The sequence below is a fragment of the Typha latifolia genome, chromosome 4 (assembly GCF_019914945.1).
Source record: "Typha latifolia isolate L0001 chromosome 4, TyphaL0001v2, whole genome shotgun sequence".
Taxonomy (NCBI): Eukaryota; Viridiplantae; Streptophyta; class Magnoliopsida; order Poales; family Typhaceae; genus Typha; species Typha latifolia.
This window is the reverse complement of record NC_133089.1, coordinates 17,017,115-17,031,624: the sequence shown is the minus strand read 5'-3', so window position 1 is coordinate 17,031,624 and position 14,510 is coordinate 17,017,115. Positions and strand designations below refer to the sequence as shown.

Sequence of the window (14,510 nt, the reverse complement as noted above, 5' to 3'; positions counted from 1 at the left end):
AAAAGGTGCACCAATTACAATGAGAACACGTAGAAACAAAGAGACGAGGTCTAGAATAACTATGATTATGATTTCAGAAGATATCAAAAGAAGGATTTCTGGTCCATTTAGTATTCTGGAACTCGGTAGCTTCAATATTTCTTCGTCGTCTTCTTCTTTTCCTCCTTGTCCTTCTTCTCTCTTTCCTTCCTTTTCTTCTTCTCCTTCTCCTGTTCTTGTTTCTTTCTCTCTCTTTCCTTCTCTTCCTTCTTCCTCCTCTCTTCTCTCTCTTTCCTCTCCTTCTCCTCCCCTCTCTTCTTCTCCCTTCTTGCCTCTTCCTTCTTTGCTTTCTTGAGCTCCTCTTTCCTTCGTCTCTTCCTCTCCTCCTTGGATGACCCCATGGGCCTCTTTCTCATGGTGAAGCACATCTTTCTCTCCAGCCTATTCCATGAGAAGAGCCCATGTTTATGTATGTAAGTCATAGAACTTTGGTGTTTGGTTTTTGCCACTCCTGGCTTTCAGCATTTTGCCTGCAGCCGTTTAGCTGATCATTTAACAAATTAAAGACAAGAAGGAAGGACAACGATAACTTCAAACTCCAGCAGCTGCAAAAGAATTGTAACCATCAATAACAATAATATATTGTTTTATTTAGTTGATCATTATCTCAGCATATCGTATTCAGTAGTTCGAGTGATATTTCTGAAATGTAGGGTTGATACCCACCAAGGACACAAAGACTGCTGTATAACGCATGATCTATTGCGATAAAATCATAAGAGGAGGATGGGCTAGCTCCAAAGATAGACCATGAATATAGAAAATAAATATCGATAGACAAAGAATATCATTATTCATCACAAGTCACTGGAAGATCCAGATAAATAGCATTTTCCTGCACTTAACCCACATCAACCAGTATTTACAATTGCAGAAGAAAATACTGATAAAGAGAGCCCTGACAAAAAGACCACGAAATATATCCTCAAGTTCCAGAAGCTACCCTGGCATGCTTTCAATTCTCAGATGTGATCGAGTTTTGGTTCGGATCTAGTTCCCGTGAACAACGAAGTATAGCAGAATCCTTCGTGATTAATCAATTATTTGTTTGAGTTCTCCAACTAATTGTGCTCTCCTAGAAGGATCCATCTGCATTGATGCCCAAAAGTAAATACGTCAGTAAGTTCATATGTCATCTTGCTCGTAGAAGCCAAAATGTAATTCAGGTTTCATTTAATATTGCCAAAACTCATTAGGAACATGAAATTTCAGAAGTGTGAATAACCTCCAAAGTTGATAAATGGTACTTAAAACAGAATTAAGGAACCAAATTCACCGTAAATTTGCAAAAGTACGATATCAGGTAATTTCAAATTTGAGGCTATCTACAATTCAAAAGAAATGCATTTTCTGAAAGATCAAAAAGAATCCTTACCTTGCTGAGAAGCGCAGAAAGACCTTGTGGCAAAGCTTGTAAATCTGAACTTGATTCTCCAAGATTTGAGAGCACTTGCAATACTTTCTGAGCTCTTAAATCTTTGAGATATGCCTCATAGTTTGTCGGATCTTCTCTCCATGCAAAGAAAGAATCATCATCATCCCATTTACTTCCATCCACTTCAGCTGGCTGAGAAGACAAGAACCATTTCTTGACCAATTCCATTGCAGATTTGTGCGACATTTGCTCACCAGCAGCATCTCTCACGCTCCTTAAAAGCAAGCCCTCAGAGACCTTTCTATTTAATCTTTTGAAGAAGAAATGCCGAGAACCCTCCCAGTCTAGTACTTCTCTGATCACCCCAGTAGCAGCCATTCGCAAGGAGGTATCATGCAACTCAGCAAATTTTGTGGCAATCTGAGTGTAAACAGGCAGTAACTGTTTCTCCCGCGATGTTATCCTTTTTTGGAGGGATTCCACATCAGTAGGAGCTCCAGCACCTTCCCTGGCATCCTTGAGCTTAGCTTTGAGAGTGATCAGTTCTTGGTCAAGCCTGCCCATGCACTCGAGAAGTTCCTTTGACCTGAATTTTATCTCAATCAACCCTTCGGGCTCAAGCACATTGCCCTTAGCAGTCCGCTCAGCATACATCTCAATGTGATCAGAGTTTATCTTGCTGTCAACCACGACCCAAGCACCTCCGCGAAGCTCTCCACCCATAGGGATGTAGACAAAGACGGGCTGCTTGTATGTCCTTAAGTTCTCAACAATGGTTGACCCAGCCTGAAGGATCCCTTCAAAGAGGTCTCTCTGCCCACCTGAAAAACCTCTCCAGTTGGCGAGAATGAACAGTGGAAGTTCTTCACGGTTAAAATCTAACAATGCCTGAGATGTTTTAGTGGCAGAATCTGGGAACCAAACTTGTCCTGCTTGAGGAACAACCCTTTCATGGGAATCGAGCTGACCAGGATCTGCAGGGATGACCTGCATCATTGTCTGGGTTTCAACAGCTATGATTCCCACAGGGATACCACCGAGCTTTGCTCTTCCTGTAACCACCGTCTTTGCCCAACCTTCCAATGTCTCTATGAAACTATCTTTATCAAAGATACCCCCTAGCCACTTTCCGCTGCTATCTTGAATGCCACATATAGCTGCACGAGGATCACATGAGTTCTCAGGGACATAGGCAACTGGTCTCTCAGGTGGGTCCACAGACCTCAAGATGGGAAGTGGTCCACCTATGAAGGGAGGAACATAACTAAGCCATTTCAAAATAGCCAGAGTTCCTTCAAGATCATCTGAAACAGTCAGATGAACAACTCCATTTGTTGCCATGATTTTTGGTCCACCAAGTTGCATGTGGGAGCTATACACTTCCCTTCCAAGCAGCTTGTTCAGGGTAGAAAATCCAGTTAAAATAATAGGCTGATCAAGGCGTTGAATGCACCTCATGCCAAGACGAGCAAGATAAGCTCCGATGCCCACTGTTCTTCCTGTGACATAGGTCAAGGTAAAGGTCTCCATATAAGCTCTAGAATAAGCACTGGCTATGGCACCACTTCCAGATAGATTCTCAACTCCTAATCCTTCTTCTTTCCCTACTATGGTATCTAGGGCCCATCTAGTTTCACCACTTTCTAGTTTCACTTCATGTGCTATAACAGAAGAACTGATTCGAGCATAGTCTTCCGGAGTCAGATAAATGTACTGAAAGCCACGTTCAGGGCTTGACTCGTCAGACCACCCAACACGAAAGCAAGATTTTACCTCTTCGGCTACCCCGATTCTAGCACCAGAGTTTGCTGCCAAATAAATAAGTGGAAGCTTCTTTTCGCATGCTAGATTAGTGACGGCATCAAAGAATGCATCTTCTCTTGGACCAAATGACCCATGTTTAAACGTGACATCATTTGCAACAACTATAATTTGTCTCCCACTTGGGAATTCTGGTGTGGACATCTCCATGCACCAAGCTACCATGCCAACATCATTGAGACCTGGAGAACGCTCCACAGAATCTAAATGAGTTCCCCAGGAATCAAGTTTGTCAGGAAACACAAGTTCGGTGGCTCTAAAGAATTTTTTATCATCTTCACGCATTTTAGCATCTCCTGAAAAATAAGATGCCCATAACTGGCACAGCGCTGTTTCAAACACCTGCAGGTGATATATTTTTGTTTTAGTTTAGTAAGATTGGTCACAATTAGAAAAGATTATCATAACAAAAGTAGGATATTTCAGAAATCACCAGTGGAAAGTCATAGCAGTAAGTGGTGTTGATCTTCCTAGCTGCTAAACGTTTTTGTTCGATGACACCCAAGGGCTGATATCGAGCAGCCAGCGGCACCCCATGCAAAGGACCATGGGCCAAGGCTGCAGAATGGTAAACTAGTTCATGTGATTTGCTGTCCTCCACTTCTCTATAGACCTAGAAAATATAAAGGAGAGATTACTGTACGGATATACATTTAGAAGTATTCGGTGTGAAGCTGAGAGTATGATGGAACCTTTATAACTACAATTACTTGTATAGTTAATATACTTTTACATATTCAATATAAACTTTAGTACGATACTATAGCAAGGATAGATATTCTGAGCACGTGCTCAATGCAGTAGGCTGATAAACTGCAATGAGTCAGACTTACATGCACAATGCAAGAATGACCTGTGGCATTGGTCACTGCAATCCTCCAAGCACCTCTAGCTAGTCCATCACAATCCAACCAAAGCTTCACTTCCCATTCACAGACAGCTAAGCGATACATCCGTGCGCCAACCAATTCATGAATCTTCAAAGCCATCTCTTTTAAGATCATACAGACAGTAGTTTCATCTTGGCAAGCATCTACATCCATCATCCTGTTAATGGTAGAAGATAAAGATATGAAGATAAATCTCTAGGGAAGCAAGGACAGTATTATATAACTTAATAATTCAAAAGTCTGACTTGTAGTTCAGAATCATGAAAGAAATAAATCTAGGCATAAGGAAATGCATAGACAAACTACTAACCTTGAGAAGGTCAAAAGATCAGCAAGCTGTTGTTCTCTTAATATACAGAAATACATGTGTGAGTGATCTGATCTGATTGTCGTGTTATGAATACGTAATTCTAATTCTTCCAGTGCTGCCATTGATGATCTCAATATACTGGTTGATGTGAAGGATAAAGAAGATATGGCAGAGTTCATCTCTGTGTCAACCTCTCGGTTGGATGAAAATCCAATCATTGTTCTGGGCTGTCTTACAAGCGTCCTGAGAAACATTCTCTGGATACGTGCCTTGGTGTCTAGAACTTTGTAAAGGTGCCACTGGCGATCTCGAGATGGTGTATACTGCATGTTGCCATAACCTTTCAGCTTGTCCTGTAGTGTACAATACAACAATGGAGCAAGCATTAGTAATTTATGAGCCACAAGCGGAAAGTTTTGGAGCAAAACTGATGAGTACAGCTTAATACCAATTCAAGAAATGTTGATAGAGGAGGTTCCAAGTGACGAAGAAGAGGTTCTTCCTCATAATAAAATTTTTCGGCTGACCAATGGAACGAGTGACGCATAGGCGCCCGGCCTTCATCTCTCTGTATGATACAGCTAATAACTCTAATGCCAGCATCACGGAGCCCAGAGCTTATGGTACTCTCCTTCAAATTCTTGGCTATTTTGTTAATCCGTTCCTGGGCTTGATCCTCATCACCACTACAAAAAAATATATTATTAATAAAATAACATGAAATAACTGGGACATCCTATTTACTTGTTAAGTATAGGCTCTCCAAAAACATATGAAATGCATCTTCATAGAAGTACAGCATTATAATGCATATACTCATAAGGATAAGTCAGCAGATTGACACACCTATCCTGAAGTGTACTCATTTGGTTAGTAATGCCAACTAATGCAACATGCAGCATATTGCCCTGATTAGCATGCCCAGGTATCCCATTTGAGATCATTTCGTACTCTACTTCAGAGTTTAGAGAATGTGTACTCTCCTTCAAAGCAGCACTGATTGCTGCTGGCAGAAACTGAAGTGATTTGATGATAGCCATGGTTCCCCATCTCCTTTCAGAGTGTTTCTCTAATAATGGTTTATCAGGCATTGCATCTTCACTCCCATTTCTTTTCTCCATGTGCTCTTCACAGAACTCCCAAAAAGCAATCAAACCTGATTTATGCCATTGCATTCGCACACTACCCTTTACAAGGTAGGGCTGAAAAAGATTGTCATATCAGATGTATTCTAGATATTATAAATAAATAAGAGTTTTGGGTAACCATGAAAGTTTCATGCTACCTGGTACAATCTACGTATGTATGTCTCCACCACTCTCCTTTGAAGGGTAGGATCGCTGTGATCAAACAAAGCTACAAGCGCATCCTCAACTGCCAATGGAGCACTAACGAGATCCTCCATCCTCTCATTAATGGCAATTTTCCTCCTGGGTGTAGAAACACGCTCCCCTTCTTCAGTGAACATCTCTAGCTCTGAAAGGCTTCTGGCAATGCTTGTACGAAGTTCACTCAGTTTAGTTTGTTCAAGAAGTTGACTTGCCTTAAGCGCCAACTGCAACCAGATTCATAACAGACATCATATAAAAGTCGACTAATTAAACAAAGATAGGAATTTTTTCTAATCTCAAGTTTGTATGCAGATATTTGTGCCATTGTTAACCTCAGAGTATGCTCCGTGATTTAGAGCTGAAAAGCGAATCAGCTGGTCCCGATAGGAAGCAGGATTGGGGTAAACTAATGCTTCCATAAGTCGCAGTATCAATTTATTTTTACTTCTCACACCCTTCAAGAAGCAAATATAAAGTTAAGTTACAAATGCTCGCAAAATGCCTTCAAATATAATTTTAACATCACATCTATAATTTGTAATATAGTTAATCAAGCATGAGAAAATGAGATCATAATCTGTCATTGAGGCATAGACATGACATAAATTACCTGATGTGATGATACTATATCAACAACCTTACGGAGATCTTTCTTGTGTTGAAGGCGTAAACGTTCTATGACATCAGCCTATATGAATATGATAAAAAGTTACTACCGTAAATTCTCATGTATGAAAAAGAAAATCAGAAGAACATAATATTAATGCTTAGCCATGCAAAAGGTAAAGGAAAGTATCTACAAAATTTGAGTACACGATTTTGATAATATTTATTTAGATACTCTGGAAAGAAACAAATGAGGGGTTAAAGCAGCATCAATAAATAAAGAAGGACCTGAATATTATCATTGAATAGTTCTTCAACAGATAGATACTCCTCGAATAAAGATTGCACAATGACATGAGCATGGCTTTCTCTTCCACCTTCATACGATTTTACAAGACTCATAAGGGGCTCTACAAGCCTCTCATGTGCAGCTCTTTCTTTCTCAGAGCAGGAGGAGAGATGAGTCTGCAAAAGTACACAGTAAGCAAAGCTTCCTATTTTGGCCTGAAGAAACCACTTAAAAAGGCCACCAACCTCAAGAACTCCTCTTAGCAATTTGGTGGGGAATTCGATATTCTTCTGGAAATTTGAAATTGACTCATACTCCTTATACTTCGTGTCCAGCTGCATTCCATGTAAGCCAAAAAACCTCAACTCTCATGGTCAAATAAGCCACACACAAAGGAAAAGGAAAAGGCACAAAGAAACAGCAAAATGTGTAACGGAAAAAACAAAGAGAAACCTCAGAACCAAGATGTTAAATTGTACAAGAACCTCATTTCTAAGATCTTTTGGCAGTCGAGTTGCCAACACAGACATGCTTTCTTGCCATTGGAGAAAAGGTAGCTCAGGACTGTCAAGACAGTTGAGCAAATCTTGCACGACCTGAAAAAAGGAAACATAGATCATCAGGAAATCCCTATGTAGGTCAAGTGAGCTGCTAAAGTCGAAAGTAATGTCACACAGAATTCCAGCTCTGCTGTGGGTTCTATATGGGTTTGGGTTATGGACATGTCTCCAAGTGTCGGCTTTTCCTAATTCAGATCAAATTTCCAATAGCTACTACATATACAGGTGTCATACCCATACAAAGTCGTCAGATTGATATAGATACTTGTTATGTGCTTAAGGCATTTTCAGTAGGCCCAAGAAGCTTAAATGATTAGAGGTTTTTCAATTTAATTGACGCGGTAAGCCTAATGGGATTCAAAATTTCAAACATTACCATTTAGACTTCTTATTCTAATACTATGTTAATTCATCAATTACTCTAAAATTTTAAGTTTACATAATGGAAGTTCGTATCTTCTATATCTAACAAGTCAAAAACTTGAAACTATTTAACTGCAATACAAATAAATAAAAAAATTGTCGAGCTAGTAATTGATTATACTTCACTGTCCTTACTTCTTGAATATTATGTTCATATCCTGCAAGAATCATCCGGGCAGCATTTATACTGGCAGCACATCTTTGGTGGACTTTCTCAGAAACTGCAGTAGGAGGTCCAAGTTTTGGAAATTTGCCAGTAAATGGTTCAGCTCTCCTCACAGCAGATGGGTCATCAAGATCTAGCCTTGCAATAAGATCACCAGCCTGCAATAAATGTTCTCTTGTGCTAGTTAGAACAAAACAAATATAAAACACACAGAAGCATACATATATATATGAAGCAAATACTTGAGGAGGTGTAGTTTACCTGCATTGCTTGACCTTCGGGCATCACAAAATGAATTACTCCGGAAGCAGGCAACAGAAGTGGCATGCACATCTTCATCACCTCAACTTCCGCATATGGTTCATCAGTGTCAACATGAGCACCATCAGGAACCAAGAAACGAAGAAGTTTGCATGGTGTCTCAGCAACCAATTTAGATGGATCATGTTCATTCTGAAAGGAGAGTTTATCATTTGAAATTTTGAACCGTCAAAATGCTACTACACCAAAGTTTATTTTTCCTTGAAATAATATCCGGTATATAAAATTAGAGGTCAATATCATGCTAAACCCTAAAGTAATGATATGCTCAGTTATTAAGAAAGCTCATTTTGCTATCCAAAATATATGCTTGAACTAATACAAGTGAAGATCTCTAATACATAAGTAATATGGAGGTCTATAAGAGAACTTATTTACCTGTAACAAGCATGTTCTTCCATCTATAAGAAGGCGAGTACCAGCAGCCTCTTCTTCAGCATATATAACATGACTGTTCCCGTCCAGCTGTTCCAAATTACCACAAGAGATCAGTTAAATAACGTTCAAACCATGACTATCAAAATCTGCAGAAATGTGTTGGGACTTAGGAGAACAGAGTCTCAAAGCATGGGCTACTAAATCCATTTTTTAGAGCGCTTCCTTTCTGTTAAGATGGTTTCTTTTAGATGGACATTCTTTCAATCTATAGGATTTAGGAAAGACAAAGTTGTACAGAAGATAGTTTAACTTTCACATTTACATATAACTACTGGGGACTCATAAGTAGAAAAGTTCAATTAGGGTTGAAAGCTACACAAAGGAGAGAGGGAGATCAAAAATGACTTCAACAGCAACAGCAAGAAAACTACAGCCCATTTCATGGCAGATGAAATTAAGGAGGATTCATGAAGCTGACCCCATCTAATAGGGAATCAGAGTTCTTGTATGTATGCAGATTAGGCATACATTATCCAGCACATTTAGTTTGGGTGGAAGTTAACCTATTTCTTATTATCAAGATATCACCTCCTTTTTCCAACTTAATTTCCAACATTAACTCAATCTCCTTCCTCAGCTTGCAACAGTCCAAAATTATAACCAAATAGCAATGAAGATCCTAGTATGCATAAGCAGCATATACTGAATGTATGTTGTTATTTATACAGGACAGAGTATTCACCAGAGACATACAATTGCACTATTTGTCTTTTTGATAAGTCAATATCTTTCTTTTCTGCATTATCATTCATATTTCCATTTAAATATGTCGATTATCAACCCTGACTGAAGCAATCATTGGGTTTTTCTGACACTTCCCTTCAAGAAGTGATTCCAAAAGGAACCACAACAAGCAGGGTGGCAAAGTTACCGTCAGAGTAACAGAAGCAGAAGACTTGAAAGCCTGATGTACAGAAATTATGTCAAGTATACTCTTTGTATCATTACATAAACATCCATCGTTGCAGTCTCTAAAGATGATGCTTGCCAAAATAGGCATGTTTTTTGTGGTTCTATTTCCACTCTTTTATGAAATGATTATTACTACAACAAAATGCAAACACATATAGCATAACATTGTCGAGTGAAATATAAACTTAAATAATTGCATCTCTTGGTGGGACCTAATAACTAAGAATGACGATATTATGATAGAAAAAGGAAAGAGTGAAGAAAAGCTTGCCTGCATCAGAAGGCCACCATCACGCAATGTATGGGTTTCTGCTTCGATCTCTGAACCGTTCATCCTTAATTTGTAACTACCAGGACCACTTCTCACCCTCTCAATCTATATTATGACCTCAAAAAGTTAAAGCATGAAGTTCCAAAAATAACAACTTCCACATGACTAAAAGTCTAAAATAATGTGAAGAGTTGCTGCTCAAAAGGTATCCAGATAATTACCGTATATTTGCTTCCCTCAATATTCAAAGAAACAAATGAATTGACAAGTGATATATGCTGCAACAAAGTTTGATGAGTCACTAAATTATTCTATTTAAAGGGGAAAAAAACACAATATATCAAGCGGCTCTGTCATAGTGTTTCACCTTAGGAGGTATTTGACCTTTTCCAAGATACCCAACATAATCTGAAACAATAGCCGCACTGCTTGTCATGGCTTTCTGAAATAGAAAAGCAAAGGTAGCAACTTAGAGAGCATTATATCTGAGTATAGAAAATAAAGAATAATTTAACATTTTTTATCATACATAAAGAGCTCCTCCAACAACTGAAATGTGCCAAGGTGGCCTCTCAGCTCTAACTCGCATGGCTATTCTGCTGTCCAGCCAACCAGTATGGATCTTATTATCTCTGTACTCTGAAGCCTGGAAAAGCAGTGGATGAGAACTGCATAAAATAGTTTTATATTAGGGATTACCACCATAGGGATTGACATCTTACATTCAAGAGATCTATGGTATAGTCAACATTGGTGTGAATCTCTCCCCGTATTTGGATCTCTTTTAGCCCAAGAACCATATTAGCTATTGCTAAAGCTCTAGATTCCCCAAATGCAAAAACATGTCCTGAGACAACAATGAGAAGTTCGATAATAAGCATTCCTTCAAAATCCTAGAATTACGAGGCATCAGATCAGCAACACCTACCAAATTGAGAATCAGAGAACTCGTGAATTCCACCTCCAGACTGAAAATAAGATAAGAAATAATTAATTGTGAGTCAATCTTCTGAGCAAGCCCACAGCCGCACACACTTGGCTTACTTTTAGAACTGAACATACCTTAACAGAGAAATAAGCCCACACATTTGGCTTGCTTTTAAAACTCAGCTCCTACAAAAATGCAATGCAATTGAATCAAATTTATTATATGTCCATGTCATAGGATACTGAGACATAATAATGTATTGAAGATTATTACCTGCACTTTCCCACTAGTAGGCTTGAAACCATCATCTGGATCCTCACTGGTTACACGAACAGCAACACAATGACCTTTTGGCCGTATTGACTCTGCTTTGTCAAAATCAAATGGAGTTGCATGAACTGATGTTTTCTTCCATGCATCATATCCTCCCCCATGGTCCATTCCATAAAAGCGTCTGATCTCTATGTAAGGTAAGCAAAGTAAGACTAAGCAAAAGGTAAACATAGATGTCTCCTGAAGTATCAAACTTATATGCTATACCTGGAATTTGCCAAAGTGGTATTCCCATCCCTATGGCAACTTGAGCTGCTGGCAAATTTATCTCAGCAATCCACTCAGTTACAGGATGCTCCACCTGAAAAGTAACAGTGTGAGGGACAGAAGAAGATGCTCAAAAAGAAAGACAGCGTGCAAGCAGAAAACAAACCTGCAATCTTGGATTGAGTTCTAGGAAATAGTATTCACCAGTTTCCATGCTGTAAAGATACTCAACAGTAGCAGCACCAACATATTCCACACACTTAGCAAGCCTCCTTGCTGCCTGCTCTAGCTCTTTTACTGTATCTAAAGGAGCAACTGTGATTGGGCCCTCTTCAATAATCTGTTGTATGTTCAGTTATCCATCAAAGTTAATCCATGATGTTTATATAAAAGTAAACACAAGATAATCTTCTTCCATGTAAATAGTGGTCCTTCTAATAAGTTTACACATGCAATAATATTATTAGAATATAAAATATAAAAATCACCGTTCTCTAGCAGCTTTAAACTTTTAAAGCAATTAGTGAGTTATAGTGAAATTAAAGTCAGAAATCATGAGTTCAAAACCTGTCATACACATCTTTACTTAAAAATTATAAACTCCACTCATTTAAATAAAATTCACTTCTTGGATCTATCAAAATATTTCAGTTCAGAAGTAAGGAGAAGTGTTAAAATATAAAATTTAAAAATCATTATTTTTTAATAGCTTAAGTTTTTAGAGCAATTGGTGAGTTATCAAATATAAACCATGACGAAGATGCATAAGTGCGTAGTGAGAAGATTTAGGAGAAAATGAATGAAAATAGTTGCAACTACATAGCATGAAAAGAACTATGTTAAAAGAGATAAGAAAGGATTCAAAGAATCAAGGAAGGTCAATCAAAATTAATTAAAGAGGCTCACCTTCTGATGTCGCCTTTGAACGCTACAATCTCGACTGTGCAGTGCAGCCACATTACCATATTGGTCACATAGCAATTGAACTTCTAGATGCCGACTCTAGTAAAAGAAACAAAAGAACCATAAGTAACTTCAATTAAAAATTGCAAATAAAATACAGCAATGTTCTTAAGAATAATATCTGCAAACAAAATGGAGAAGTAGTGGCATCAACTTAACATATTGCCTACAAGATTAATATTAAAACTTCTAAGTTCTAATAGGTAAAGAAACAGATTATCACTGAAGCACTAAAAGGAAGGAGGAAAAGCATGGAAAGAGTGAGAACAAAGTTCAAAATTAAAGAATAACAAGAAATCTAACCTGTGATGCAACTTTCATTATAAATATCGGTGAACCAGGAACTTCACCTTGCACTTGCTTGAACAGTGCTCTCACTTCATCATCATTGTGAACCTAGAAAAGAAAATAATGTTTGGTTGATTCATGTTAACAGAGAAAATATACCTTCTCTTGAACTTAGCTAGATTTCATTTCAATCTTTGCGGGTTATATATAAAGATCAATCAAATACCCTTGGAGTCATTATTTGTTAAACGCATATGGACTCAAGTCAAAAATCCTATACTGATGCAACCTCATTTTAACATGAAAAGGACAAAAGCCAAGTGGGTGGGAAGCTAACCTTCCTTATACCTTTGCCTCCACCACCCCAAGATGCTTTGATCATGGCAGGATACCCAACCACCTGACAACTAGCAACTGCTTCCTCTGTGGTATAAACACAAGCTTCCCTGTAGATTTCCTCAGGGATAGAATTCAAAGAACTCTCTGGTGGAACTTTTACCTATAAGAACATTTGAGGAGATCAACAAAGCACAGGTATAAACAAAGGGTATAATAATATAAAAATCAATGAAAGACTTACATGTGAGCCACTCCATGAAAGTGTTGGAACTCCTGCTGCTTGTGCAATCAGAGATGATCCAATTTTATCGCCTAGTGCCGACATCGGTGCAGCTGGAGGACCAAGAAAGATTATTCCTCTAGAGCTAAGTGCATCTGGAAGTTCCGGGTTCTCAGATGCATGACCCCAGCCAGGCCAAACAGCAGAAACATGGGTTATTTCCGCCATCTGTAGATTGTTATACCAATTTAACAAGGTACAGGAAAGACAGAACCAGTTAATTACCATATATGGTTTCTAATCCAAAAAAATAGAAGGCAAAAAGTGCCAACCTCCACAATAAGTTGAACATTGGCATAGTTATTATTGTTTGTGCCGCCAGGAACCTCCACAAATTGATCAGCAATTCTGATATGTTCCGCATTTATTCTCAAGTCTTCTGGAGTTGCCATAGCTACCAAGAGAATTGCCTTCTCAGTTCCAAAGGTTTCATAAGCCCATGTTCTGACGCTGCGCATAAATTTAACAGCTGCCATCCCATTATTTGCAATTAATATGCTATGAATAGGTGTCTTCCCACCAAGTGCTCGACAGAAGTCATCGACTTCAGACAGTGTAGCTGTGTGTTTGATGTGAACTTTTCCAAGCACTGCCCCGTTCATTCGCCAAGCTTCCGCCATAGCTGGTATCCTCTGGCCTTCAGACACGCTTGAATCTTGTACTGAAAATTTCATACAAACGATTCAGGCTACTAAAAACTAAAATCTCAAGCGCAAAAAGATAGCATGTAATTATGCATCTCATCAACATAGAATTAGTATTTATATTAAATATGACAAACAACAGATACAACGCACTAAAATTTCACATAGGTTGAAGTTAGCAAATCTCATTCAGGTTTCTTCAGATAAAGGAAGCAAAAGCAACTAGCACAGCATACAGTGGTACCACACAAAAAATTGAAATCTAAAGGGCCCTACAGTTCATAACACAATAACCACCATTAGAAACACTACTATTAACAGTTGAACCACAGATCAACAACAGACAAACTCAACACGCCAAGAACGCGAAAGAACATCTGATATCAAAACAAAAACTAACAGCATGTTAGCAAACATATTCTGCCCAAGGAGGAAAGAAAAATTAAAACTTGGATCAACTTACACCAGTTAACAAGCCGGAAACATCAAGATCTCGAACAAAAGAAGGTTCCTTCTAGTTCCTCTGCTCTTTGATCACGGGGAAGAGCCAGTCTTTCGCAGATGAGGTATTCGACTAAAGTCTGCGAGAGAAGGGAGCAAAATGCAGCGTTGAACCGAATAAAGCAAGCGGCTTTAAATGGGATGCGAACACCACGTGACACGACACCTTCACGCCCTCCCTCTTCTCCTCCATCTTCCCTTCTCGGTCCATTTGAAAGAGAGGGGAGGAACAGTAGTTAGTTGCCAACTACCCCCATCCAACTCTCTTGAGCCAA

At 38.7% G+C, this 14,510-nt stretch overlaps 1 protein-coding gene across 1 annotated transcript; it reads right to left on the bottom strand.

Annotated features, from left to right (window-relative positions):
• Positions 1–796: 796 nt before the first annotated feature.
• Positions 797–14,417, bottom strand: LOC140785887 (acetyl-CoA carboxylase 1-like). Its single transcript, XM_073133975.1, has 32 exons — positions 14,198–14,417; positions 13,363–13,751; positions 13,052–13,258; positions 12,809–12,970; positions 12,487–12,579; positions 12,127–12,222; positions 11,387–11,560; positions 11,221–11,314; positions 10,954–11,141; positions 10,815–10,865; positions 10,681–10,720; positions 10,475–10,599; positions 10,282–10,398; positions 10,120–10,194; positions 9,974–10,030; positions 9,753–9,857; positions 8,510–8,596; positions 8,072–8,263; positions 7,780–7,968; positions 7,147–7,257; positions 6,907–6,996; positions 6,661–6,837; positions 6,377–6,454; positions 6,099–6,221; positions 5,721–5,990; positions 5,282–5,637; positions 4,884–5,121; positions 4,436–4,788; positions 4,069–4,282; positions 3,669–3,848; positions 1,415–3,577; positions 797–1,128 (listed from the first exon to the last, which is right to left on the bottom strand). Exons 2-32 carry the CDS (start codon positions 13,708–13,710, stop codon positions 1,072–1,074), a joined length of 6,810 nt encoding a protein of 2,269 aa, XP_072990076.1. The 5' UTR covers positions 13,711–13,751; positions 14,198–14,417; the 3' UTR covers positions 797–1,071.
• Positions 14,418–14,510: the final 93 nt, after the last annotated feature.